This window comes from Pipistrellus kuhlii, unplaced genomic scaffold, assembly GCF_014108245.1.
Source record: "Pipistrellus kuhlii isolate mPipKuh1 unplaced genomic scaffold, mPipKuh1.p scaffold_m20_p_26, whole genome shotgun sequence".
Taxonomy (NCBI): Eukaryota; Metazoa; Chordata; class Mammalia; order Chiroptera; family Vespertilionidae; genus Pipistrellus; species Pipistrellus kuhlii.
This window is the reverse complement of record NW_023425525.1, coordinates 1965001-1989771: the sequence shown is the minus strand read 5'-3', so window position 1 is coordinate 1989771 and position 24771 is coordinate 1965001. Positions and strand designations below refer to the sequence as shown.

At 66.2% G+C, this 24771-nt stretch overlaps 1 protein-coding gene across 5 annotated transcripts in view; it reads right to left on the bottom strand.

The window, feature by feature from the left end:
* The window catches only part of EGFR (epidermal growth factor receptor), a 92041-nt gene that overhangs the window by 2530 nt on the left and 64740 nt on the right, over positions 1-24771 (bottom strand). Inside the window, exons 13-26 of one of the 5 annotated variants that reach the window (XM_036453741.2) lie at positions 24622-24754; positions 23903-23993; positions 22090-22247; positions 20460-20498; positions 18088-18229; positions 17006-17128; positions 16107-16205; positions 8553-8738; positions 4600-4755; positions 3876-3951; positions 3131-3277; positions 1795-1892; positions 756-923; positions 398-445 (exon numbers count right to left, since the gene is read on the bottom strand). In XM_036453741.2, coding sequence (XP_036309634.2) covers positions 398-445; positions 756-923; positions 1795-1892; positions 3131-3277; positions 3876-3951; positions 4600-4755; positions 8553-8738; positions 16107-16205; positions 17006-17128; positions 18088-18229; positions 20460-20498; positions 22090-22247; positions 23903-23993; positions 24622-24754 — 1664 coding nt within the window. Of the gene's footprint in view, positions 1-397; positions 446-755; positions 924-1794; positions 1893-3130; positions 3278-3875; positions 3952-4599; positions 4756-8552; positions 8739-16106; positions 16206-17005; positions 17129-18087; positions 18230-20459; positions 20499-22089; positions 22248-23902; positions 23994-24621; positions 24755-24771 lie in introns of those variants that run through there. The other 4 variants (XM_045587188.1, XM_045587187.1, XM_045587189.1 and 1 more) reach the window with 4 other exon arrangements.

Here is a 24771-nt window from a genome sequence, read left to right as displayed (position 1 = left end):
GCCTCTAGCCACGTGTGTGAGCAGCTGAGCCTTAACCAGCATTTGGTCTTATGAACGTTTACAAGGAAGCTAGTGGCTTCCCCTTGGCAAAGGGGGTCCCCATCCAGGCTGCAGGCCACCGAGTCGGCACCCCCAGGGGGCTGGGTGCTCCCCGAGGGACCCGCTTCCTTGCACCCCTGCTTTGCATCGTCACCAGCTGCCTGGTGACACTGAGGCGGACGGTCTGGGAGCCACGACCGAGCAGCACTGCGGAGACGGCTCATACAGGCCTCGCAGGGGCAGGGGCAGGGGCAGGGGAGAAGCCACGGGGATCTCGGGGTGAACCTGGGCATTTCCCGGGTTCCACAGCTCAGAGCCCAGGGCGTCCCCGAGCCCGTTCACAGGGCTCCACACGTACCCCGTTCCTGTCGACGCAGGTCACGGCGGAGTTGTTGCTGGTGGCACTCTGGAAGAGAATGGGGGAGCGTGTCGGATGCGCCTACGTCCTCCCCCGCCTCCCCGGGTCACCGGGGCGCCCTCTCCTCAGGACCCCGGAGCTGCAGGAGCACCAGGCCTGCGGCTGACGCAGTTCCGCTCCCCGGTGAACCCGGAAAAGCCACCACCTGGGAGTCCCGACGCCACCCAAAGCGTGAACACGCCGAGCTCATTCTTTCTGAGTGGCCGGGCCCCTCGGCTACAGGCACCTCGTCCCTCGGTGAGTCCCCGGACGGGCGTCCGTCCGTCCCTCCCGCCGGAGCGCGGGCGAGGGCTCTCACCAGGGAGCTGAGCAGCGGCGTGCGGGAGGTGGCGGGGCTGTGGAAGAAGCCCTGCTGGGGGATCAGGTACTCGTCCGCGTCCACCACGTCCTCCATGTCCTCCTCGTCCATCAGCGCGCGGTAGAAGTTGGAGTCTGTGGGGCTGGGCAGGCTCATCCTCTCGTCGCCCTGGGATGGGGGTGGGAGGGGGGTCGGAGACCGTGAGGAAGGCCCAGGGGAGGCATCCCGTCTTGGCTCGCGGGCTCTGGGAGTCCATGGCGGCAGGCGCTGTGCTTGCCGGGTGAGTCACGGTAAAACCGCCCTGGCTCTCTTCCGCGGGGCGGCTTTCTCCCTCCCCAGGCCGGGAATGAAAACATCTTGGTGGCTCAGGGGTGGAGCATCGACCTGTGAACCAGGTCACAGTTCCATTCCCGGTCAGGACACGTGCCTGGGTTGCAAGCTCGATCCCCAGTGGGGGGCGTGCAGGAGGCAGCCGATCAATGCTTCTCTCTCATCATGGATGTTCCTATCTCTCTCTCTCTCTCTCTCTCTCTCTCTCTCTCTCTCTCTCTCTCTCTCTCTCCCTTCCTCTCTGAAATCACTAAAAAGCTACACTAATGAAAGAGAAACACGCAAATTGACCGTCACTTCACGATGCCCACCAGCCAATCAGGAGTGAGTAGGCAAACTAACCTGACAAAGATGGCGGCAGCCCCGCCCCCTAGCTCTCCGGGCCTCTGGGCAGCACACATGCAGGCGCAGAGCGGCCAGGCAGGGCAGGCCGCCTGCTATGAGGGGGAGGGCGGGGGCGGAGGGAGCTGCAGGAGCAGTGCTCTGGCCGGAGCGAAGACGGAAGGCCCAGGCGGTCTTCCCTGGCTGCCCGCAGCCAGCCCCGCCCCCTGCTGCCACCCACCCCCTGCTCCCCACTCGCCATCGAAGCCTGCCAGCGGCGGGTGGGGGTGGGGGGAGAGGCTGGCCGTGCGCCGCTCGCAGGCCTGGGGACGGGCGGCGCAGGGCGGAGCTCGGACGCGATGCGCGTTATGGGTCTGAGGTCTGGTACCTGGATGACGAGGTAGCGCTGGGGGTCACGGGCCATCTTGGAGAATTCGCTGATCAACTCGCGGAACTTGGGGCGGCTGTCCGCATCGATCATCCAGCCTGGAGGAGGGAGGAGGGGACGGGGTCCAGTGAGAGCCCCCAGGACGGCACTGCCAGGGTCGGCTTACGGGGAGGCCCTCCCTCCCACCAGTCAGTGCTGCGGAAACCTGCCCCCTCGACGGACCTCCAGTCCGTGTATTGTGTCATCAGACACGTATGTGGAGTGTGTCCCCGACAACAGACATGTGTGAACGGGAGCGACGTGACATCTGTGATGGGTCCGCCTGCTCCTCCGCGGCCAGCACCGCAGCGAGACCCTGGGGGACCCCTGGGAGCTGCTCTGACTGTGGGCGCCCCGTGGCCACGCCCCCAGGTCCTCACTCCGCGGGCCCCTCACTCCGCAGTCCTGCCAACTGAGACCAGAGCCTGTGGAGGGGACCTGGGGGACGTCCTTTAAGAATCCGGGGTGCGGGAAGTCCCCGCCCTGATGTCCTCATGTGCCTGTGGGCGGGGGCGGGGGGGGGGAGGGAGCAGAGGACGCCCCTGTCCCCGTTCCCAGGCTGGTGGCCTCGCTTATACAACCCCGGCCGATCCCCGTCGACGAGCTGCAGGAGCAGCCGGGCCTGGCCGCCCTCGGCCTCCGGGCCTCACGTTTACTTCCTACCAGCGGGATGGCGGCTATTTTTAGGCCAGACGGCTGGTGACCTCAGATCCCAGCTTCCTCGACCCCCCAACCAGGATGTTAAAAATAGATGACCCCGTAGCTGGGAGTTCAAGAGGCATCAATGTTTACATCGACGCTGCTCCCGCCCCCCTTCCCGTTTCCTTCTGGGTCAACGCTCAGCACACGCACGGCCACGTCGCCCTGGGGCCCGCTGAGCCTGGGCTTCTGCCGCCCTGCCAGCGGGAGCCGGGCACATCCACCTTGCCGCCAGACCGCACGGAAACCCGCGGCTGGGAAGATGGGGATCAAGGCAGGCAGGCGGACTCCACCAGCCTCGTGCGGTCACTCACGGCTGGTCCCTCCGGTCACTCACTCCCCTACGGGGCGGGCTTGTCCCTGGAGCCACTCAGGACGGGGGCGGGGGCGGCGTGGCTCCCGGGGGACCTTGCTTTTGTTTATTTGCTCGCAGCCCCGGGGAGATGCGGGGCCCCGGGGCTCCGTGAGTCAGGCTCGGCTTCCGGAACGCCCGGGGGCTGCCGGCCGGGTGTCCCGGGCCTGACTGACGGCGACGTTTCTCCGGGGAGCTGAGCACTCCGGAAGCAGCTGCGCGAGGCGGGGCCCGCCGGTCACTCACACTTGACCATGATCATGTAGACGTCGATGGTGCAGATGGGCGGCTGCGGGAGGCGCTCCCCCTTCTCCAGCACGGTGGAGATCTCGCTGGCCGGGATCCCGTCGTAGGGCTTCGACCCGAAGGTCATCAACTCCCACACGGTGACCCCTGCGAGGACCAAGGTGCCGCGTTAGGAGTCAGGGACCCCAGCGCCTCGGCCCTGGTCATCTCTGTCGACACGGTTTCTTATGCTCAGACACCTGTGTGTCTGTGGTCCTGGCAACGGGCTCGCACTGGGGGCCTCAGTGTACCTCTCCGTAAAGGGGGGTGATGACAGTGTGCGTCTAGGATGTTATGAGGGGCCAATAACATAACGGAAATGTTCAGACAGTAAATGGTAAACTTGAGTGACAACCGCAGAGACACCTTGGCCACGGCAGTGGGTAAATGTCAGTCTGTTCTCAGGCGGGAGGGGCCCGCAGACGGCGCCCCCAGCAGCCTGGAGGAGGACACATGGGCTTGCAGCAAGGTCACACGCTGGGAGTTTTAATAAAAGAAAAACTAGAGGGTAAGAGGTCACCCAAAGGACTTGTAAGCAGGCGTATTAGCATAAGTGATGGACACGGACGCTGGGCGGTGGGGCTTGACCTGGGGGGTGGGAGTGGCAGGGGGTCAATGGGGGCAAAAGGAGACATGTAATACTTTAAACAATAGAAAGAACACACACACACATGTCCCACGGCCTCGGCGTTCCGGCTCCACTCACCGTAGCTCCAGACGTCGCTCTGGTGGGTGTAGATGCGGTGCAGGATGGACTCCAGGGCCATCCACTTGATGGGCACCTGGGGACAGCGGAGGGGGCGATGGGACACCCCCAGCCTCCCCTTCCGAGGCCAGGCTGCCATGCCGCCGGGACAGGACGGGGACGAGCGAGGGGGCCGGCCCCCATCCCCCCACCCCCAGGCACAGGGCTCTGCCAGGCGGGGCAGGCTGCCCATCGGCTGAGAAGAGGGGTGCTCTGGAGGCCCCTCGCTGGCAGCCCAGGGCCTGGCTCTGGGCCCGGTGGTCCCACCCACGCCGAGCTTATGGGGTTTGCTGGGGCCGTGCAGGCCGGGGAGAGACGTGGGAGGGTCCCGCTGACCCAGAGCACTCTGAAGGCCCCCCCCCCCCCCGACCTGTCAGAGGAGGGCGCCCAGCGGGCGTCACCGAGACCTCGGGCTCTGTCACCTTCTCACCGCCGCGGGCCAGCTGCCTGCGGAGGGAGCTTTCCCCTGCAGGGCCGGACATGACCTCGAGGGGCCCATGGGGCCGGACTCACCTGACGGCTCTCCGTTCTCCACCAGAAACATCGTGCTCCCTCCCCCCGCAAACCCTGCCCCAGACCCAGGAGTCGGTGGCAGTGCTGTGACGTCCCCGGCCCGGCCCGGCGAGAACACCCCAGGTCCGTCCGTCCGTCCGTCCGTCCGCCCGCGGTCCCGGCCCGCTCCCACCTTGCCGCCCTCGGCGTGGTACTCCTTCTCCTCGGCACCCAGCAGCTTGGCCAGCCCGAAGTCCGTGATCTTGACGTGCTGCGGCGTCTTCACCAGCACGTTCCTGGCGGCCAGGTCCCGGTGCACCAGGCGCCGCTCCTCCAGGTAGTTCATGCCCTGAGGCAGGCAGCGGCGAGTGAGGGCGCGGGGGCTCAGGGACCCTCCCGCCCCCGCTGGCGGCTCGTTCCCGCGCGGGCCACGCGGAGGACAGCCGAGCAGGAGCCGGCCCCTGGCCCAGACCTGGCTGGTGGGGGGGTGGGGGGGCCCAGCCGGATGTGCTCCCGGCCGGGCACCTCCCAGACTCACCGCCAACACACATCTCTCCGCCTGTCCCCCTCTCTGTCATTTCACTTGTTTATTTAAAGAATAGCTTATTTAGTTATTTGTTGAGAGAGGGGAAGGGAGGAGCGAGAAACATGGATGTGAGAGTCCAAGGTGGATGGGCCATCTCCTGCACACCCCTTACTGGGGACCAAGCCCACAATGCAGGCCTGTGCCCTGACCTGGAATCGAACCCCAAACCTCCTGGTGCGCCTGATGACACAGGGCTCTCTCACATGTTTTTTTTCCTTTTCTTTTTAAAATATATTTTATTGATTTTTTACAGAGAGGAAGGGAGAGGGATAGAGAGTTAGAAACATTGATGAGAGAGAATCATTGATCAGCCGCCTCCTGCACTCCCCCCCACCCCCAATGGGGATGTGCCCACAACCAAGGTACATGCCCTTGACCTGAATCGAACCTGGGACTCTTCAGTCTGCAGGCCGATGTTCTATCCACTGAACCACACTGTTAGGGCTCTCACGTGTTTTACATGAAAACCACGTGGCTATTGAACTTGATTCTACAAGCTTGCCCCCTCCTGTCCCGCCCCCCCCCGCCCCCGCCCCCGCCCCATCTGGTCCCTGTTGCTGTGCAAACCCAGTAACAGAACTGAGCTTGGCCGCCCTCCACCGGCCCCTCCACCCCACACGGCGGCCGTTACAGGCAGAGCAGCCGGGGGGAGCGGGGGCCGGCTGGGGAAAGGGAGGGGGAGGGAGGGAAGGGCGGCTCCGCGTTCCGGATAATTCTGGGACGAGGAGATTAGACCCGTTTGAACTCGGATCACACGCTCGGTCTGGGTCCCACACTGGCCCGGGGGCGGCCAAGCCGAGCCAGCAGGGTCACTGTTTAACCAGCCACCGACGCCGACCGGAGCCACAGCCTGTCTGGGGAGCTCAGAACGCGGCGGAGGCGCCGGAGGGATGGCAGGGCCGCGGGGGAGGGATGGCAGGCCTGGGGCCTCCGGGGCCTCGCTTCCTGCCTCCAGCCTGGCTTCCATGCGCGCAGCGTGTGTGTTTGTGTGCATGGCTGCGCCTGCTGGCAGGGACCTCACCCGGGAGGGCCCGGGCCCAGGGTGCGAGGGGAAGGTTTTCCTGGCGCGGCGGCTGCGGGGCTTTTACAGGCTGTTTTCCCACGGCTGCCGCCACCCACAGCCCGGGGAGGGGCCTCGAGGGCCAAGCCCCCCACGTGGAAACGGGGCACGCACCGATGTGAGGACACGGATGTGCAGGACGGGGACGGCCTAGCAGAGGCCGCTGGGGCAGCGGGGCCCACAGGGCGGCCTCCCCCCGCAGACCCGGCCCTGGAGGAGGGGGCGCTGCAGGGTGCTGAGTCCAGAGCAGGAGCCTGGGGCGCCGACAGGGACTGTGGGGTCGGGACACTGGCTGGCTGGCCTGGGGGCTCTGAGACAGGGGCCGGTGCGGGCGACGGGCGTGGATCTGGGAGCAAGGCCGCCCGGCTTCCAATCCCCAGTTCGCTACGTGCGGGCCCGGGGCCTTGGCACGTTCAGCACCCCTGCCTCAGTTTCCCCACCGGGAAGGGCACGTGGAGAACGGATCATTTTTGGAAGCTGGTCCAGTTTTATCTCCCAGCGGAGCTCACAGGCTGCTGCGTCCGAAGCTGCGGTCAGAGGATGGCGGCCGGACCTAAGCCTTCCTGTGGCCCTGGCCTCGCCCTGGCCAGAACCCTAACCCTAACCCTGGCCTGCCCTCGCCTCGCCCTCCCGAGCGCTCTCCTCACGTCTCAGGCCGCTCCCGGCAACTTGCGCTTCTCTCGTTTGTCTAAAAGCTCAACTCTCTGAGCTCTTTTTTAAAACACTGCTTTTTAGAGGCAGAGAGAGACATCGCGTTGCTGTTCGCTCACTGATGCTCTCATCGGCTGATTCTCGTCTGTGCCCTGAGCAGGGGTCAAACCCGCAACTGCGGAGCATTGGGGTGGCGTTCTAACCGATGAGCCCCCGGCCGGGCGGTGAGTCTCAGTCTGGGTTGGTGCTGAGAGCGTGCTGCTGTCTGAAAGGCTGGGGAGCCAGGCCCCCCTGGCTCAGCGACCGAGTGTTGACCTCTGAACCAGGAGGTCAAGGTCCCACTCCCGGTCAGGGCACAGGCCCGGGTTGTGGGCTCCATCCTCAGTAGGGGGCGGTGCAGGAGGCAGCCGATCAGTGACTCTCTCATCATGGATGTTTCTCTCCCTTCCTCCCTGAAATCAATAAAAATATATTTAAACCATGACAGGCTTGGGAAAATGCTGGTTTGGCCGCCGCCCGGCGGCTCCCTCTCCCGCGGGCCTGCAGGAGGAGGGGGCCGGGGCAGCGTGCGCGGCAGCCATGCCCTGAGGCTGCAGGGCGGACTCCTCTGGATGAGAGGGTGTAGAGGTGACGGGGCCACGCAGCACATGTCGGGGGTCACCCCTGGCTCACGGAGCCACAGAGTGGGCACGCTCTCCGCAGCCACCGCGTGGCTGCCTGTCGGTGACAGCCACCAAGGCCTCGCGGCCGGGCCTCCCTGATGGGGGTGGAGGGGGGTGGGTGAGGTCTGCGAGTCCTGAGGCTGAGACTTTGGTCTGGAGAACAGAAGCCATTTCCACGCCTGCAGCCGGGAGGCGGGGGGGGGGGGCTGCTTCCTTCTGCCCCCCTCCGGCCCCCCGCCCCCTCCGGCCCCCGCCCGCCCCCGCCATTCCTACTCTGGCGAGATGATTGCTCTTCCTTTCGCCGGGCGATGCGGTTTTATCTGCTGTCTCGGCAGTGTAGCCGGGACCATAAACGCCTTCTGGCAGCGTTCAGCCAGTTTCCCAGGACGCCCAGCCGGTGCCCGCCTGGTGCCCACCGCTCAGCAAAGCCTGCTGCGCCCGGGTGGCGGGTTTAGGCTCTGGTCGGCCACGGAGCGTTTCTGGGCGGCTTCGCCTCAGGTTTGTACAAAGAAAACGGCTTCATCCTCAGATAAATAGTCCCTGACCCCGAGCGAATGTCTCTCTTCTCGGCCGGCCGAGGGAACCATTTCCTCCCTCTCCCCCCGCGTCCCACCCCACCCCCCACGCCCCCGACAGGCGCGGGGCCGCCAGCTCCTGGAACACGGCGTCCCGACGCGTCACAGGCGGACAGCTCACAGCCGCTGGCGGAAGGACTTCAACACCGAGCACCGCCCAGCAGCCCGGGGTCAGGCCGGCGGGCTTAAATGCGGTTGATGCCCTGCTGGTGTGGCCCAGTGGATAGCGCGTCAGCGAGGACTGAGGGGTCCCGGGTTCCATCCCCGGTCAGGGCACATGCCCGGGTTGCCGGCCGGATCCCCAGTAGGGGGCGTGCAGGAGGCAGCGGGGCAATGACTCTCTCTCATCATCGATGTTTCTATGTCCCCCTCTTTCCTCTCTGAATCAATAGAAATGTATTTAGAAACGGTGGTCGATGACCTGGTGCCCAGCAGGCAGTGGGACAGGCACGGCTGGAAGACAATTCCGTTCCATCCCCAGGCACGGGGGCTCCCTGGCCCGGGCCGCCCGCCTGCCCGCGACCCCTCCGGCCGCGCCCCGGACTGACCCGGACTGGGCCCCAGACCGGGCCGGCCGGCCGCCCTCCCCCTCGGCCCGCGCCCCGGACTGACCTTGGCGATCTGCACACACCAGTTGAGCAGGTGCTGGGAGCCGATGCTGTCCTTGTGCTCCCGCACGTAGTCCAGCAGGCAGCCGAAGGGCATCAGCTGCGTCACCAGCTGCACCGTGGACGTCAGGCAGATGCCCAGCAGGCGGCACACGTGCGGGTTGTCCACACTGGCCATCACGTAGGCTTCCTGCGCAGGCGAGAGGCGGGCGGGCGTCAGTGAGCTCCCGTGGGGCCGAGGGCGAGGCGGGCGGGCCCTGCCCGGGTCCCAGAACAGACATGGTGTGGAGGGAACGGGCGAGCCGGGAGGGGACATTCTGCAGGGTCTCTGATGGATCGGGCTGTGAATGACCAGGTGCATCGCGAGGCGGGCGCCCCCCGGGGGCACGAGAGACCCCCCTGTGCAGGGCGCCCCGGTGGCAGAGACCTGTTGTCCCCAGCCGGGCACTGCCAAGCGCTCCGTGAAAGACTCCGGCCTCGACGCTAAGGAGGCCGCAGGCTAAGATGTCGGCGGGTGGAGGGACCCAGAGAGCGTCATGCTGAGCGAAATCAGCCGCTCAGAGGAAGACAGGACCCCTGGTCTCGCTCCTCTGGGAGTCTCATGGGCCAAATGAACTGATGATCAAAATTAGATGCTGAGACACAGCCGCAGGGACAGCCTGGGGGCCCTCAGAGGGAAGGCGGGAGGGAGGGTGGGAAGAGAGAGATCAGCGGATGAACTGTTGTTTGCAAATATGCGTAACCCGGGACACAGACAGTGTGTGTGGGAGGGAGGGCCTGGGGGTGATGGGAGTGGCTGGGAGAGGTCAGTGGGGAAAAGGGGGCCATAAGTAAAACTTTCAAGAATAAAGATAAAAAATTAAAAGATAATAAAATGTCCTCAGGGTTCCCACCGCGGGACAGGGCCTCGCCCGCGGGTGCTAAGCCCTCGCTGCAGGCGGCGGGGAGGGGCCCTGAGTCCCCCCTGCGGCCCCGGAGCCAGACACCCTGCCGGGGGCCGTCGGAGGCCTCCCCGGTGGCCGTGCCCCCTCGGCTGCGGGTGCCAGGCAGGGGCCTTTGTGGGCACAGACGGGGGCAGAGACTGTGAGTCCTGCTTCCTCAGACGGATGGGCTGTTTATTTATGATCCTGCATACAACGGGCCCTGGCTTCTGTCTGCGTGAGCGGGAGGGGACCCTGGATTTCCACCCATAAATCCTCCTCTTCTCCTCTAACAGACAAAGGTTGGGGGGCTGCGGGAGGAAGCTCAGCGGCGCCTTTGTCCATCGCGGCTGCTCCCCGGGGTGGGGGTGGGGAGGTGGGGGGAGGAGGGGCGGCCGGGCGCTCCCTGCAGAAGTGAAGGTGCCTGGGCGGTGAGACAGGAGACGGAGGTGGGGGCCTGCCCCTCCCCGGCCTCACCTTCCAGCCCCGCCTCCCACACCCCTCTGGCCCCCCTGCCCTGTTCCATCAGCCCTCCCTCAGACGCCCCCCCCCCCCCGGCCCTTTACCCCCTCCCAGACCCCAATCCGAGCTGGCTTCTCCTGGGTCTCACCACAGTCCCGGGGGCCGGCTGGGCACAGCCTGGAACTTTCTGTGGGAGATGCAGGAGGCGAGCCCAGCCAGCGTGTCTGTCTGTGGGAACAAGAGCGTCAGCCACTCGTGGTGATAGCCACTTGGGCGTTCGTGTGATTCTGAAAAATCTTCCCCACTAGGGTCTCTGAGGAAAGGGCTGCAGGTCAGCTCTGGTACACGCCAGAGCCCCCAGTACATGCCAGAGCCCCCATACACGCCCAGAGCTTTCTGTACACGCCCAGAGCCCCCTGTACACGCCCAGAGCCCCCTGTACATGCCAGAGCCCCCATACACGCCCAGAGCCCCCTGTACACTCCCAGAGCTCCCTGTACACGCCCAGAGCCCCCTGTACACGCCCAGAGGTCCCTGTACTCGCCCAGAGCTCCCAGTACACGCCCAGAGCTCCCTGTACACGCCCAGAGCCCCCTGTACACGCCCAGAGCTCCCTGTACACGCCCAGAGCTCCCTGCACACGCCCAGAGGTCCCTGTACACGCCCAGAGCTCCCAGTACACGCCCAGAGCTCCCTGCACACGCCCAGAGCTCCCTGTACACGCCCAGAGCCCCCTGCACACGCCCAGAGCTCCCTGCACACGCCCAGAGCTCCCTGTACACGCCCAGAGCCCCCTGTACACGCCCAGAGCTCCCTGTACACGCCCAGAGCTCCCTGTACACTCCCAGAGCTCCCCACACATGCCCAGAGCCCCCTGTACACACCCAGAGGTCCCTGCACACACCCAGAGCTCCCTGTAGATGCCCAGAGCCTCCTGTACACGCCCAGAGGTCCCTGTACACGCCCAGAGCTCCCAGTGCACGCCCAGAGCTCCCTGTACACGCCCAGAGCCCCCTGTACACGCCCAGAGCTCCCTGTACACGCCCAGAGCTCCCCACACACTCCCAGAGCTCCCCGTACACGCCCAGAGCTCCCTGCACATGCCCAGAGCTCCCTGTACACGCCCAGAGCCCCCTGTACACGCCCAGAGCCCCCTGTACACACCCAGAGCTCCCTGTACACGCCCAGAGCTCCCTGCACATGCCCAGAGCTCCCTGTACACGCCCAGAGCTCCCTGTACACGCCCAGAGCCCCCTGCACACGCCCAGAGCTCCCTGTACATGCCTAGAGCTCCCTGTACACGCCCAGAGGTCCCTGTACACGCCCAGAGGTCCCTGCACACGCCCAGAGGTCCCTGCACACGCCCAGAGCCCCCTGTACACGCCCAGAGCTCCCTGTACACGCCCAGAGCTCCCTGCACATGCCCAGAGCTCCCAGTACACGCCCAGAGCTCCCCACACTGGACCCGCTGCCAAGCGCTGATTATTTATTGCTCCCCTGCCCCCTCCCCGCCCCCTGCGCTCCTGCTGACTCAGCAATGTGGTCAGCACTTGGCGGGAGTGCCCAGATCTCTCTTCCTTCCTTCATTCCAGCGCAGCCTGCCCTACGTGCAGGCACGGAGCTGCCTCGGAAATGCCAGGGCTGCGCCGCCCCGAAATCACACGAAGCTGAAGTGCAGAGCAGAGCAGCGACCCCGATGTCTCTGAACCACAAGGACTCTTGCTGGGAGGCCTTCCTTTAAAGGGGGGTTGCGGGTCTCTTCCCGCACCTCCTACCCCGCAGGCCGCGTGCCCGTGCAGACCCGGCCCACGGCCCGCCCTCACGGCGGGAAGGCAGCCACCGGAGGCAGAGCTGCGGAGCCCGGGCCCCTCCTTCCCGGGCTGTTTTGTCTAAAAAAGAATCGAGGCGCCGGGAGGCGAACGGCCCACGGAGACCCCGTCCCCGGGCGGGAGTGGCCACGGCGGGCGGGCCCATGGGGGCGCAGCCCACACCGCACGTTCGCAGAGCGGCTCTGCATTCCCGCTCCCGCCGCCCTCCACTCGGGCTGGGAAGCCGGCGGAGAAATGAGCAGGCCCGGCTGCCAAAGCACAGCTCCCTCTCCCCCGCGTCCGGGAACCGGTACAACCACAACACGGAGGCCGGCCGCCGGCGGGCCCTGGGCTCGGGGGAGGTGGACACATGCTGTCCTCATTTCGAGGAGAAAACCCACACCCAGCACCGGAGCGGCTGCCGGGGGGCGGGCGGCAGGAGGACCTGGCGGACCCGGGGAGGATGGGGGGCGGCTCGGAGGCAGGGGGTCGGGCCACACAGAGCCTGGAGCCCCGCCAGGTTCCGGTCCCGCTGCAATGGGATGGAGCACAGAACCAGGTCACCCCTCCCCCCCATTCTCCCCCCCACTCCCAGGCACAACGGGCCGCTGTCCGGTCACGTGTCCCGCTCAGTGTGCACACAAGCCAGTGAGCTTTGCTCTTTGCTGTTTTGGAGTCTCAGAGGCACAGGGTGACCTGCGGGGAGCACACACACACACACACACACACCCCTGTTCCCGCCCCTCTCAGGCCCCCCCCCCCTCCGCCCGTTCCCTCCCGCCCGGCCGGCCCACCCGGCAGGCAGAGCCGCACCCGGAGCCCCAGGACAGGGGTCCCGGTGGGCACGTGGCCGGGGCGGGTGTCTCTGAGGCTGGGGGACCTTGAAAGTCTGTTACTTTGTCCAGTTGCCAAAATGGTTCTTTGGATCCTCCCTTCTTGCCTGTGTCCCCGTCGGAGAACTATTCCACACTAAGCTCTGGGAAGAACCCATCCTCCGCCTCCCTCCGCAGAGCTGCCTCCGCTTCAGACTAAGGAGCAGGTCCCCGGGGGCGCCCGGCCGGCGTGGCGCAGGGGGGAGTGCCGACCTCGGAACCAGGCGGTCAGGGTTCAGTTCCCGGTCGGGGCGCAGACCCGGGTCGTGGGCTCCATCCCCCCTGGGCGGTGTGCAGGAGCCAGCCGGTCGGTGATTGTCTCTCATCATGGCTGTTTCTCTCTCTCTCTCTGAAATCAATGAAAAAATATTAAAGAGAAAAAGAAAAAAGAGAGTAGGTGGCCTGTGTGCGGCCCGCGGGCCTCGAGTTTGACATGCTTGATGTACACGCTCCCACCAGCGTTCGCAAGAAGGTGCTGGCCCCAGGGGGCCCTGTTTTCTACTTCTCTGTCCCCCAAAGCGGGTTTCTCCAGTTTTAGGGGCTCTGGGGGCCCTTTGCGGTGAACACTGCTTCCCTCCCAAAGCATTGCTGCTGGCTCCCGCGCCCCCTGCCGGGGAGGGTGGCTCTGGGCACCGGGAGGAGCTGCTGAAGGAGCCGTGGTGAGGGAAGGGGCCGCCTTGGGGAGGCCCCCTCGGCAGCGGAGGCGCGGGGGGGTGGGGAGGGGTGGGAGGGAGCCGTCACGAACGTCTGGTCTCCTCCGTGCCTCCTGGTCCGGCTAACGGGAGCGGACACCCTGCTGACGGACTTCCCGCTGGAGGGCGAGCCGTCCGGCCAGAGGGAGCCGTCTTTGATGAGCACGTCCTCCGTGCGGGCGGTCACGCGCTCACGGTGCGGCGTCAGCTCAGGGGGCGCCTGAGCCCGTGGAGGCGGGACCCGGAGGGCTGGCGTGGAGGGGCTGCCCGGGGTGGGGGGTCGCGGCGTCTGAGCCCATTTGAAAGGGTCCCTGTCGGCCTGGCTTACTGTGAGGACAGCCTGTGGGTCAGAGGCCCGAGCGGGAATCCCCGTCCGGCCGCTGCGCTTCTCGACTGCACAGAGGGCAATATCCCAGAGCCGCCTGAGCCGCTTTCCCTCCCGGGGGCTCTGCGTCCTGCACCCCGGCCTAGCCTCGCCCCCGCCGTGGGCACCGCTCCGCCCAGGACGCGAGCAGAGGTGCCGTGGCCACCGCAGGCAGAGGCCCGGCCCTGAGCCCCGGGCCCGAGGGCCGAGCGGGGCCGCCTGAGCCACTACCCAGAGGCCCCGCCCCGGGCCGCCCCTGCAGCCCCTCCTGCTGGTCAGGGTCAGAGCCGATGGAAAGGGCTGTGGAAAGGGGCCTCAGACGAAGCTGCGGGGCCGGCGTGGCGGCCCTACAGCCCCGGAGCCCAGAGGAGCCACACGGACGCTCTGACCATAAAGATCCCACTCAGAGCGGCCCCAGCGGCCCTGCCAGGGCCTGTGGCTCCTCAGCAGAGGCCGCCCTTCCACTGCCCCGGGCTGTCCCGTCTCCGGGCTGAGATAACCACCTCCCTCCCCCCCCTCCCCGGGCTGTCCCGTCTCCGGCTGAGATAACCACCTCCCCCCCCTCCCCGGGCTGTCCCGTCTCCGGGCTGAGATAACCACCCCCCCCCTCCCCCGGCTGTCCCGTCTCCGCTGAGATAACCACCCCCCCCCCTCCCCCGGCTGTCCCGTCTCCGGGCTGAGATAACCACCCCCCCCCCCTCCCCCGGCTGTCCCGTCTCCGGGCTGAGATAACCACCTCCCCCCCCCCCCTCCCCCGGCTGTCCCGTCTCCGGGCTGAGTTAACCATCTCCCCCCCCCCCTCCCCGGGCTGTCCGTCTCCGGGCTGAGATACCACCTCCCCCCCCCCCCGGGCTGTCCCGTCTCCGGGCTGAGATAACCACCCCCCCCCCCCCCCCCGGCTGTCCGTCTCCGGGCTGAGATACCACCCCCCCCCCCCCCCCGGGCTGTCCCGTCTCCGAGCTGAGATAACCACCCCCCCCCTCCCCCGGGCTGTCCCGTCTCCGGGCTGAGATAACCACCCCCACCCCCCCCGGGCTTGTCCCGTCTCCGGGCTGAGTTAACCATCTCCCCCCCCCCCCCTCCCCGGGCTGTCCCGTCTCCGGGCTGAGATAACCACCCCCCCCCCCCCCCCCCCGGCTGTCCCGTCTCCGGCTGAGATAACCCCCCCCCCCCCCTCCCCGGGCTGTCCCGTCTCCGGGCTGAGATAACCACCCCCCCCCCCCCCCCCGGGCTGTCCCGTCTCCGGGCTGAGTTAACCATCTCCCCCCCCCCACCTCCCCGGGCTGAGATAACCACCTCCCCCCCTCCCCGGGCTGTCCCGTCTCCGGCTGAGATAACACCCCGGGCGACGGAGAGCCATCCCTCTTCCCGGGGCACCGTCTGCCCGGGACACCAGCTCCGAGGACCCTCACGGCTGTCCAGGTCCCCGAATCCCCCCTCTAGGGCCGAAGGCGTTAATTTTGAACGCCCCGAGCCCACACGAGGCAGGAGGTACGTGTCTCTGCATTCGCTCTCGGCTCCGATCCCCGGGACTCCCCGCCCCTTCCCACCGCGCGGACGCCAGGCCGCCCTCCCCGCGCCTCTCCTCGGACCCCGGTCTGTGCAGCCGCTGCCACACGGCCCTCCGGGCGTTCTCCCGGCCCTCGGAGAGTCCGCGCCCGGCCACGGTCGTCAGCCTGGCTCACGCAGAGCTGTGACGATTCTCGGGGGTGGGGAGGGGGAGAGGTCTGACGTTTCTCACACGCCCCTGCTGTGCGCCCGGAGGGCTCGGCCGCCCGCCCTGAGGGACACGGTGTCCCTGACCGGGCCGGTCCAGCGGCACAAATGTCACTTCCAGTTCTGTCCCCAGGCCCTTCAGGGCAAAAACGTCGTAACCTGCGGAACGTTCCGGAGACTCCCCCAGAGAGGAACAGCCGGAGGCGCCGAGGAGCACGGCGGCCGTCTGGGGCGCAAGCACAGAGGGCGGGCGGCCACTTCTACAGCCACTGGCCATCGCAGTGCACATTCGACACGTCACCAACGGCATCTTTCCAACGCCGCTTCCGCGAGCAGAGAACTCAACGGAGCACAGTGACTGGGTTTCAGAGGCAGAGGGACAGGACCGTGGGCTGGGCCCCTCCATGCCCCCAGGAACCAGAGCACGGCTCGCTGGGCCTCCACTCCCCACCGGCCGGTGCTGGACACCATCCCTACCCGGAGTGTGCGAGGGACAACTTCGTGTGCACACATCGCGAGTGAGGCTGCCCCCTGGAGGGAGAGGAGCACGGCAGAGCTGGGCCTTCCCCGCAGGACAAGGCCCGGAGGAAGGCAGGCCCACTAGAGGCCGAAGGAAGGAGATGCGGGGAGGGACCCTTCGCATGTGGGGAGGAAGAGAGTGTAACACAGAGGCGGCCCTGACCGCCAGGCCTGGGGGCAGCGGGAGGACGGAGCAGCCACTCACGTCAAGGATCTCCTTGTTGGCCTTCGGAGACGTGGCTTCCCGCAACTCCTTGATGGCCACGGGGATTTTAACCTTCTCGCCCTCCGGGATCCAGAGTCCCTGCGACCGAGAGAGAGAGAGAGAGAGAGAGAGAGAGAGAGAGAGAGAGAAGGAGAGAGAGGTGGTCAGGCAGGAGCGGGCAGGCCTCACACTGTGCCTCGGGGGACGCCATCAGGAGGGGCCAGGAACAAGGAGCTCAGCCCGGCACGGAACGGCCAGGGTGCGGGAGTCCCCGCGTCCGGTGGCTCCTCGGCGATCGCCGTCCACGGACCCGAGTCGTCGGACACACCTCCTACGCGCGTGCCCAGGACAAGGCCGGGTGTGCCGTTGCGCCCGCAGCACGGAGGCCCCGGCCCAGCTCTCACGGAGAGCCGGCCTCGTGCAGAGAGGGCCGAGGAAAAGGATGGAGAGGAGGCTGCTGTGACCCGGCCTGTGCCATCGTCTACGAAACGTGTCTGCGGACACGTCTCATGGGACCACGTCCCGGAGCCGTGATTCCAAAAGCTTTCCCCTCGACCGCGTGGGAAACACGTTGGGATTGCCCAGAGTCCCAGGGGTCCTCAAACTTTTTAAAGTGGGGGCCAGATCACGGTCCCTCAGAGAGCTGGAGGGCCGGACTATATGAACTACTAATTCCTACTGTCACACCTCGGCTGCGCTCACTGCCCAAACAACCTGGCGGGCCGGATCAGACTCCTCTGCGGGCCGCATGTGGCCCGCGGGCCGTAGTTTGAAGACGCCTGGCCCAGACCCTCAGAACACATGACAGACGCAGACCACAGCCAAGGACTCTGGCTCCGCCGCCCCCCACCCTCCCACCGCAGGGCGAGGGGCTGCCAGCCGGAGCCCGGACGCCTCACCTTGTACACGGTGCCGAATGCGCCAGAGCCCAGCACCTTGATCTTTTTGAACTCCGTCTCCTTCAGGATCCGCAGGAGGGCCTGGTTGGGGGCCTCGCCGCTGGGGGTCAGGGGCTCCACGAGCTGCAGAGACAGGTGAGTGGGTGACGGTGGTGGCCCGCCTCCACGCCCCACGCGGCTGGCGAGGTCCTGCCTGGCACAGAGACCCTGCTGTGCGCCCGGAGGGCCCGGCCGCCCGCTCTGAGGGACCTCGGAGGACACCGTGTCCCTGACCGGGACCGGCCCAGCGGCACAAATGTCACTTCCAGTTCTGTCCCCAGGCCCTTCAGCTGACCCGGGAGGTGTGGGGGAGGGACCTTTTACGGGGGGTCATGCTGGTGGCCTGCCGGGCCCCCGGGCATCCGAGTGCCAGGATGCTACAGCTGCCCTGGGGATGCCTCCCGGGGGATCTGGCTCCCGGCTCCGCTGGGCATGGGTGCGGGGTGTGGACCGTCCGGGGGGATGGCAATGCCAGGAGCACGCCGCGGGAAGCAGAGCTCAGAGGGGGACAGGTGTGGACCAGGGCACTTTCCAGTCCCGTCTCCCTGCCCCTGGGCCTCCCCAGGACTCAGTGGGCACCGCTCCAAGGCTTGCTCCTACACATGCACACATGCACTGTCCTCTTTAAAAAAAATTAAAAAAACCATCCGGGGGTATTTCCCCATTGGTTTTCAGCGAGGTGGGAGGGAGGAGGAAGACACCCAGGGAGAAATGTTGACATATTGGTTGCTTCCCACCAGGGCCGGGAATCAGCCTGCAGCCGAGGTGCGTGCCCTTGACCTGAGTGGAACCGGGGATCCTGCAGGCCCACGCTCTGGCTGAGCCACCCCGCCCGGCGGGCCCCGGTCCTGTGCCTGAGGCAGGCGGGGCAGCTGCCCCGGGGCCGGGCACTGACCAGGAACACGTGTGCCCCGGGCAGACGCCCCGCGGGCCACTGCGGTAACGGCCTCGGCACCGCGGGGCAGAAGCAGAGTGGCGCAGGGACAGACGTACACGTGGCCGGCCCAGGGTCCGCGCAGGCGGGGCCCGGGGCGGGCGCTCACCTCCCGCTCCTGCAGCAGCCGGCGCAGCGTGCGCTTGCGGACGATGTGGCGCCGGCGCAGGAACAGGCCCACCCCGATCCCCAGCATCAGCAGCAGGAAGAGGCCGCCCACGACGCCCGTGGCGATGGACGGGATCCTGGGCCTGCAGGGGGCGCACACACGGGGAAGGTCAGGCTGGTGCCAGGTGTCACGGCCTTTGCGTTTCACCCATTTCCTGCCTGCGCTGGCTGCTGAGGACACTGAACGCCCAGAGAGGCCCTGGTGCAGCCGCTGAGGGCGGGGAGCCGCCGAGGTCCAGGGCAGCGTCCAGGGCAGTGTCTGCACTGCGGTCCTCACCCGCCACCTGGCTGCACTGCATTTTTCAAATTAAGGAATTATCTGGATCTCTCCATATAGTGGTTATACTAGCATATAATTATTTTATTTTATCTTATTTTTAGAGGGAGGAAGGGAGGAGGGAGAGAGAGAGAGAGAGAGAGAGAGAGAGAGAGAGAGAGAGACACTGATCGGCTGCCTCCTGCATGATCCCCACTGGGAACTGAGCCCACAACCTGGGCCCGTGTCCTGACCGGGAATTGAACCGGCAACCCAGCAGTCTTTGGTGCATAGCACAGCGCCCAACCAACTGAGCCACCCTGGGCGAGGGCAATGTTTTAATCGGTTGATGAAGAAAAGACATTAATTCAAAAGCCACTCAGTTCTGGTTTCTCTGTCAATTTCTGTGTCTCCCCAGAGTATCTCTGCGTCGGAGGCAGCACGTCCGGCAGGAAAACACGCCATCTTTCCAGGTGCCAACGCGCAGCGGAGATTAACCCGCGGCCGCGTTTGGACGTGCGATACGGGACATCGTCCTCACAAATTCCCCGTCAGCGGATCAGCTGCACGTCAGGAGAGAGTGTTACACAGTTCTGCCTAGGAGAACAAGCGCCCGCTCCTGCGCCAGACCCTCTGCGGCCACTGCCCTCGAGTTCGTGGGTTTTTACAGTTTTGGAGGGAAGTGAGAGACACGTAGGAACGAATCTGTTACCGGGGACGTGCTCCACGTCGAGCCGTAATGAGGGTGAGTGAATGGCAAAGGAACTTAGAATAAGGTGACCAGACGTCCCGCTTTTGGCGGGACAGTCCCGATTCCTAACGATCTGTCCGGGGGGTGAGGGAGCCTCGCTGTGGAGGTGCTGACTGGGGACGGGCGGCGGCAGGAGCTGGCTGTGCCCGGCTCCGGGAGAGATGGGGCCAAAGGGATCTGGATCCCTGCAAATGCCTCCTGGACAGCAGGGAGGACCTGTCACCGCAGCTGTTCTGGGGGCGGCGTCAGGGGCACCGAGAGGGATCCGCAGACAGGGCTGGAACTTAGGGCTCCTAGCCCGGCTGGGTGCTCCGCTGGTTGGGTGTCGACCAGGAAGTCACCCGTTTGGTCCCCGGTCAGGGCACATGTCCGGGGGGCGTGCAGGAGGCAGCGGTGGTGTCTCTCTCGCACCGACGTTTCCACAGGTGTCTGGTGTAAAATCTGATTCCTCTCTAGATCCCGCTCTTTCCGGCTAAGTCTGAGCTGGAAGCCCAGCTCTGCTGGTCCCAGGGCCCGTGTCAGCCACGATGGCAAAAGGACCAGAGCCGACACGCTGAGGAGGGCGCGTTGGGGAAGATCAGGGGAGAAACTCCGAGCAGAGAGGTCATTCAGACACCGTCTGCGGCAGGCCCAGCTGGGGCAGGGGCAGGGGCAGGGAGGACGGAGGAGAAGCTGGGAGAAGAGAAGGAGCCAGCCACACAGGCGTGACCAGAGACACCAGAGGAAGGACGGAGAAAGGGGTGCTGGGCCTCGAGCACGCATGTCCCACGCCCCCGCCCAGAAGTGCCACGCAGGAGCCTCGGCGATGGCAGGGGGCCCGCGGTGCCGGTGAGAACCTGGCCAGGCAGGGGGAGCCGGCAGTGCGGCCACGGCCCGTCCTCACCCGTCCAGCGCCGTGGCATTAGACTAAGGTGACCAGACGTCCCGCTTTTGGCAGGACAGTCCCGGTTTTTAATAATTTGTCCCGTGGCGAAATCGGGACTTTAAAAAAAAATATATATTTTATTGATTTTGTACAGAGAGGAAGGGAGAGAGATAGAGAGAAACATCGATGAGCGAGAGTCATCGGTCAGCTGTCTCTTGCACACCCCCTACTGGGGATATGCCTGCAAGCAACCAAGGTACGGTACATGCCCTTGACCGGAATCAAACCCAGGACCCTTCAGTCCCCAAGCCAACGCTCTATCCATTGAGCCAAACCGGTTTTGGCAAAATTGGGACTTTTTAAAAACACCTCGGGATTCGGGACAGATTGTTAAATTGCCCAAAGCGGGACCTTACGTCAGAGGCGCGTGGTCACACTCACCCATCGGTTATGCAGTGTTCCAGGCCGGGCCCCGTGCAGCTGTGGGGATAAAGGAGACGTGCGTTTGCGCGTTGTCTTCCACAGCGTGCTTTCTCAAAGAGCTGTCACTCAATCACAAGCCAGCCTCTTTATCAAGTCCCAAAGCAACCCTCTCCCTTATCGCTTAGGAGACCGGCACAGGGCGTGACGGAAGATGCTCAAGGTCTTGCTAGCTTACGTGGCAGAGACTGAGTGCCTGGGACTCATACCTCTGCCCCCTGCCCCCTCCCAATCCCCCGACGCAGCACACCGAGCGCTCACTGCCTAACGGTTCCGATGGAGAAGGGTAAGGCCTCTCAAAGGGTTAAAACCGCGAGGCGCCGCAGGGTGGGGGCGGCGGTTACCCGTTTATCTCTTAGGGGCGCTGATTCACTCAGCAAATGTTTCTGAGTGTCTGCTCTGCGCCAGGGCCTGTGCTAGCGCTGAAGAGAGCACAGCGTTCCCAGTCTCGTCACTGAAGCGTTCCCATGTGTGATTTTGGCGCGGGCACAGCTGTCTCACAGCTGGCACAGGGTACCGAGCGGGAGGGACAGAACCAGGGCTGGTCAGGGGCGAGCGAGGGGAAGCAGGTGGGTGAGGGAGGACAGGGCCTCAGAGGCAGGGGAATGGGGCGATGAGGACTGCAGACCCCGAACGCGGGGACCAGGGCTGGCTTCCTCCAGGCCACACGGCTGAGTGTCACATGGCACAGGGACAGCGTTGGCCTTAATGTGACTCTCGAGCTGCTGGGCCGCGGGCAGCAAAGTGAATGTTAACAGGAAAACAGAACACGCCAGTTACATGGAAAGGCCGGCACGGGGCCGCCTGGGGAGACATGAAGCACATTTCACGCAGGGGAAGAGGGCTGGGTGCTGTGTGACCCTCCCCGCTGCTGACAGGCATTTCCTGTCCCTCCGAGGGCTCTGTCTCTGGGGACCTGGCAGGACTATGCCCTCATCCACGGCCACGTCTCTGGTCAGGAGCTGCGTATCCCAGCACAGACCCTTCAGGATGGACAGCTGGAGACCAGGGGCCTCCCACAAAGTCCCGCCCACTGCTCCTCCCACCCAGCCCCGCCCACTGCGCTCCTCCCACCACAAGCCCCGCCCACCACGCTCCTCCCACCGTGCCCTGCCCCGCCTTGCCACCACATCCTCCCACTGAGCTCCTCCCACCACAAGCCCCGCCCATCAAGCACCTCCCACTGCACTCCTCCCACCACAAGCCCCGCCCATCAAGCACCTCCCACTGCACTCCTCCCAACATAAGCCCCGCCCACCACACTCCTCCCACTGTGCCCTGCCCCACCCACAGCACGACTCCCACGTGCTCCTCCCACCCAGCTCCTCCCACCACACTCCTCCCACAAGCCCCTCCCACCACAAGCCCCGCCCACCTCGCCCTTCCACCGCGCTCCTCCCACAGGGCCCACCTTCCGCGCTCCCGCCCACCAGCCTGTTCTCTGCTGCCTGGCCCTGGGGACCCTGAGCCCCTGGCTCACTCAGACCTCTGGGAGCGCCGCCTGGACACTCCGGAGCTGCTTCCGCCCTGCGACCTTGCAGGCCAGGGCACCTTTGTCACGGGCATTTCCCTCCCAGCCGCCGGCACTCACCCATGGGTGCAGTTGGGGTGGCACAGGCGGCACACGTGGCTGGCGTCCGCGAACTTCCAGACCAGCGTGTTGTTCTCGCCCAAGACGCCGGCCGGGCAGGTCTGGACGCAGTGCGGGCCGTCGATGAAGTGGGCGCACTGCACGCAGCTGTCTGGCCCCTGCAGCGGGGGGAGAGGGAGAGGAGGGAGAGGGGCGTCACCCTGGAGGCGCCCCCTCGCCAGAGGGAAGAAGCCTGTCACTTAAACCCGTGTCTGGGGAACAGTCCAGTGGTGTGCACGTGGTCAGCGTGGAAGGCGAGCTCGCCTGTGGCTGTGCTTGAGCCCTGGCCCTGCTCTCAGCTGGCCGACACGCGTGTACAACAGAGAACAGAAGAAACCCGCTATTCCGCATGACACGCCACTGCCCCTCTGTGGGCCCTCTCCTGGCGGCCCCTCCCGGCCCCTCCCCTGGCGGCCCCTCTGTGGGCCCCTCCCCTGGCGGCCCCTCCCCTGACGACCCCTCCCCTGACGACCCCTCCCCTGGCGGCCCCTCTCCTGGCGGCCCCTCTCCTGGCGGGGGTGTCTGTGGGCCCCTCCCCTGGCGGGCCCTCTCCTGGCGGCCCCTCCCCTGGTGACCCCTCTCCTGGCGGCCCCTCCCCTGGCGGCCCCCCCTCCCCTGGCGGCCCCTCCCCTGGCGGCCCCTCCCCTGGCGGCCCCTCCCCTGGCGACCCCTCCCCTGGCGACCCCTCCCCTGGCGGCCCCTCTCCTGGCGGCCCCTCCCCTGGTGACCCCTCCCCTGGCGGACCCCTCCCCTGGCGGCCCCTCCCCTGGCGGCCCCTCCCGGCCCCTCCCCTGGCGGCCCCCCCTCCCCTGGCGGCCCCTCCCCTGGCGACCCCTCCCCTGGCGACCCCTCCCCTGGCGACCCCTCCCCTGGCGGCCCCTCTCCTGGCGGCCCTCCCCTGGCGACCCCTCCCCTGGCGGCCCCTCCCCTGGCGGCCCCCCCTCCCCTGGCGGCCCCTCCCCTGGCGGCCCCTCTCCTGGCGGCCCCTCCCCTGGCGGGCCCTCCCCTGGCGGGCCCTCCCCTGGCGGCCCCTCTCCTGGCGGCCCCTCTCCTGGCGGGGGTGTCTGTGGGCCCCTCCCCTGGCGGGCCCTCTCCTGGCGGCCCCTCCCCTGGTGACCCCTCTCCTGGCGGCCCCTACCCTGGTGACCCCTCCCCTGGCGGACCCCTCCCCTGGCGGCCCCTCCCCTGGCGGCCCCTCCCCTGGCGGCCCCTCTCCTGGCGGCCCCTCCCCTGGCGGGCCCTCCGGTGCGCTCCCCGGCGGGGGTGGGGGTGTCTGTGGTTCAGGGAGGCTGGCGGCCAGACCCGCCCAGTGAGCGGCCCGGACCCACAAGCAGCCGGTCCTGAGCGGGAGGCGGCGGCGGGGGGCAGTGCCGCTGCTGCCTGTTAGCCGAGCTACAGGCTGCATTCCGCCCTGGGGGACCGAGCTCTCACCCGTGTTCCTGACAACATCCTTAGCGAGGAAACTGGGCTTTAGTGTCCCCGGGCTTTCTTTAAGAACCCTCCCAAAACGCTACGCTGATACTATGTAAGAACCTGGTGACGTCTGAGCAAAACGAAAGCAGTGGGGACCGCCGTGGGCTGACCCCATGCCGGCCCCGCTGGCTCCTGCTGGGTGGGGACACGGCTGGTGTGAGGCCTGGGCCAGAGCGGGGCTGCCTGGCCGCTGGGTGTGAGGACTCGGCTCCGGCGGAGCCCCAGCCCAGCCCGAGGGCGCTGTCCTCAGGGGCCCTGGGACCGGGGCCACGGTGGCAATGGCGTGCGGCGAGCTCCTTACGTGTCCGGTGCAGGTCAGGTTCCTGGGCTGGGGCAGGCACTCCGGGTGGCACTGGATGCACTCGGCATTCTCCACAAACTCCCGGGGCTCGCTGCGGGGGTGGAGGGGAGGGACAGGTGTCAGCGCCCCTCTGGGGACCTGCCCGCCGGTCTGTCCGAAAAGCCGGGTGACGCGAACCGCCTCCCTCAGCAGCTGACCCGTGATTCTCTCTCATCGTGGATGCTTCTCTCTCTCTCTCTCTCTCTCCCTTTCCCTTCCCCTCTGAAATCAATAAAATAGATACTTAAAGAATGGCCCCCGCCGAGCTCTATTCTTCAATTTTACATTCTCATCTAAAGATTCGCATCAAAGTCAAGATTCCCACAGACTTGACGGGCTGGGGCTGCGCTGAGGGTGAGTAAACGCAGCAGCCGTTGTTTCTATGTATGTATGTATGTATGTATGTATTTATTTTTATATATTTTATTGATTTTGTACAGAGAGGAAGGGAGAGAGAGAGGTAGAAAAATTGATGAGAGTCATCGATCAGTTGCCTCTTGCACCCCCCCCACTGGGGATATGCCTCTATAGATTATTAGGTTGGATTAAGCCAGGAAAAGAGTTTGGCCATTTCCGTAGTGATGAACAGCTGCTAACCAACAACAGAACAAAGGAAGAGGGAGACAGAGGGGGCCCGGCGTGGCGCTGGCCCTGGACGCCCTCAAGGCCGCAGCGCTCACCCCTCCAGCAGGTGGCACTGCTCCACGCACTCCCGGTAGCGGCTGACGTTCCGGCAGGCCACGCAGTCCTTGGGCCCGGGGCCCCAGCAGCCCTCGGGCGAGCACAGCCGGTGGCAGACGCGGCCCTCGGCCTCTGGGGAGACAGGGCGC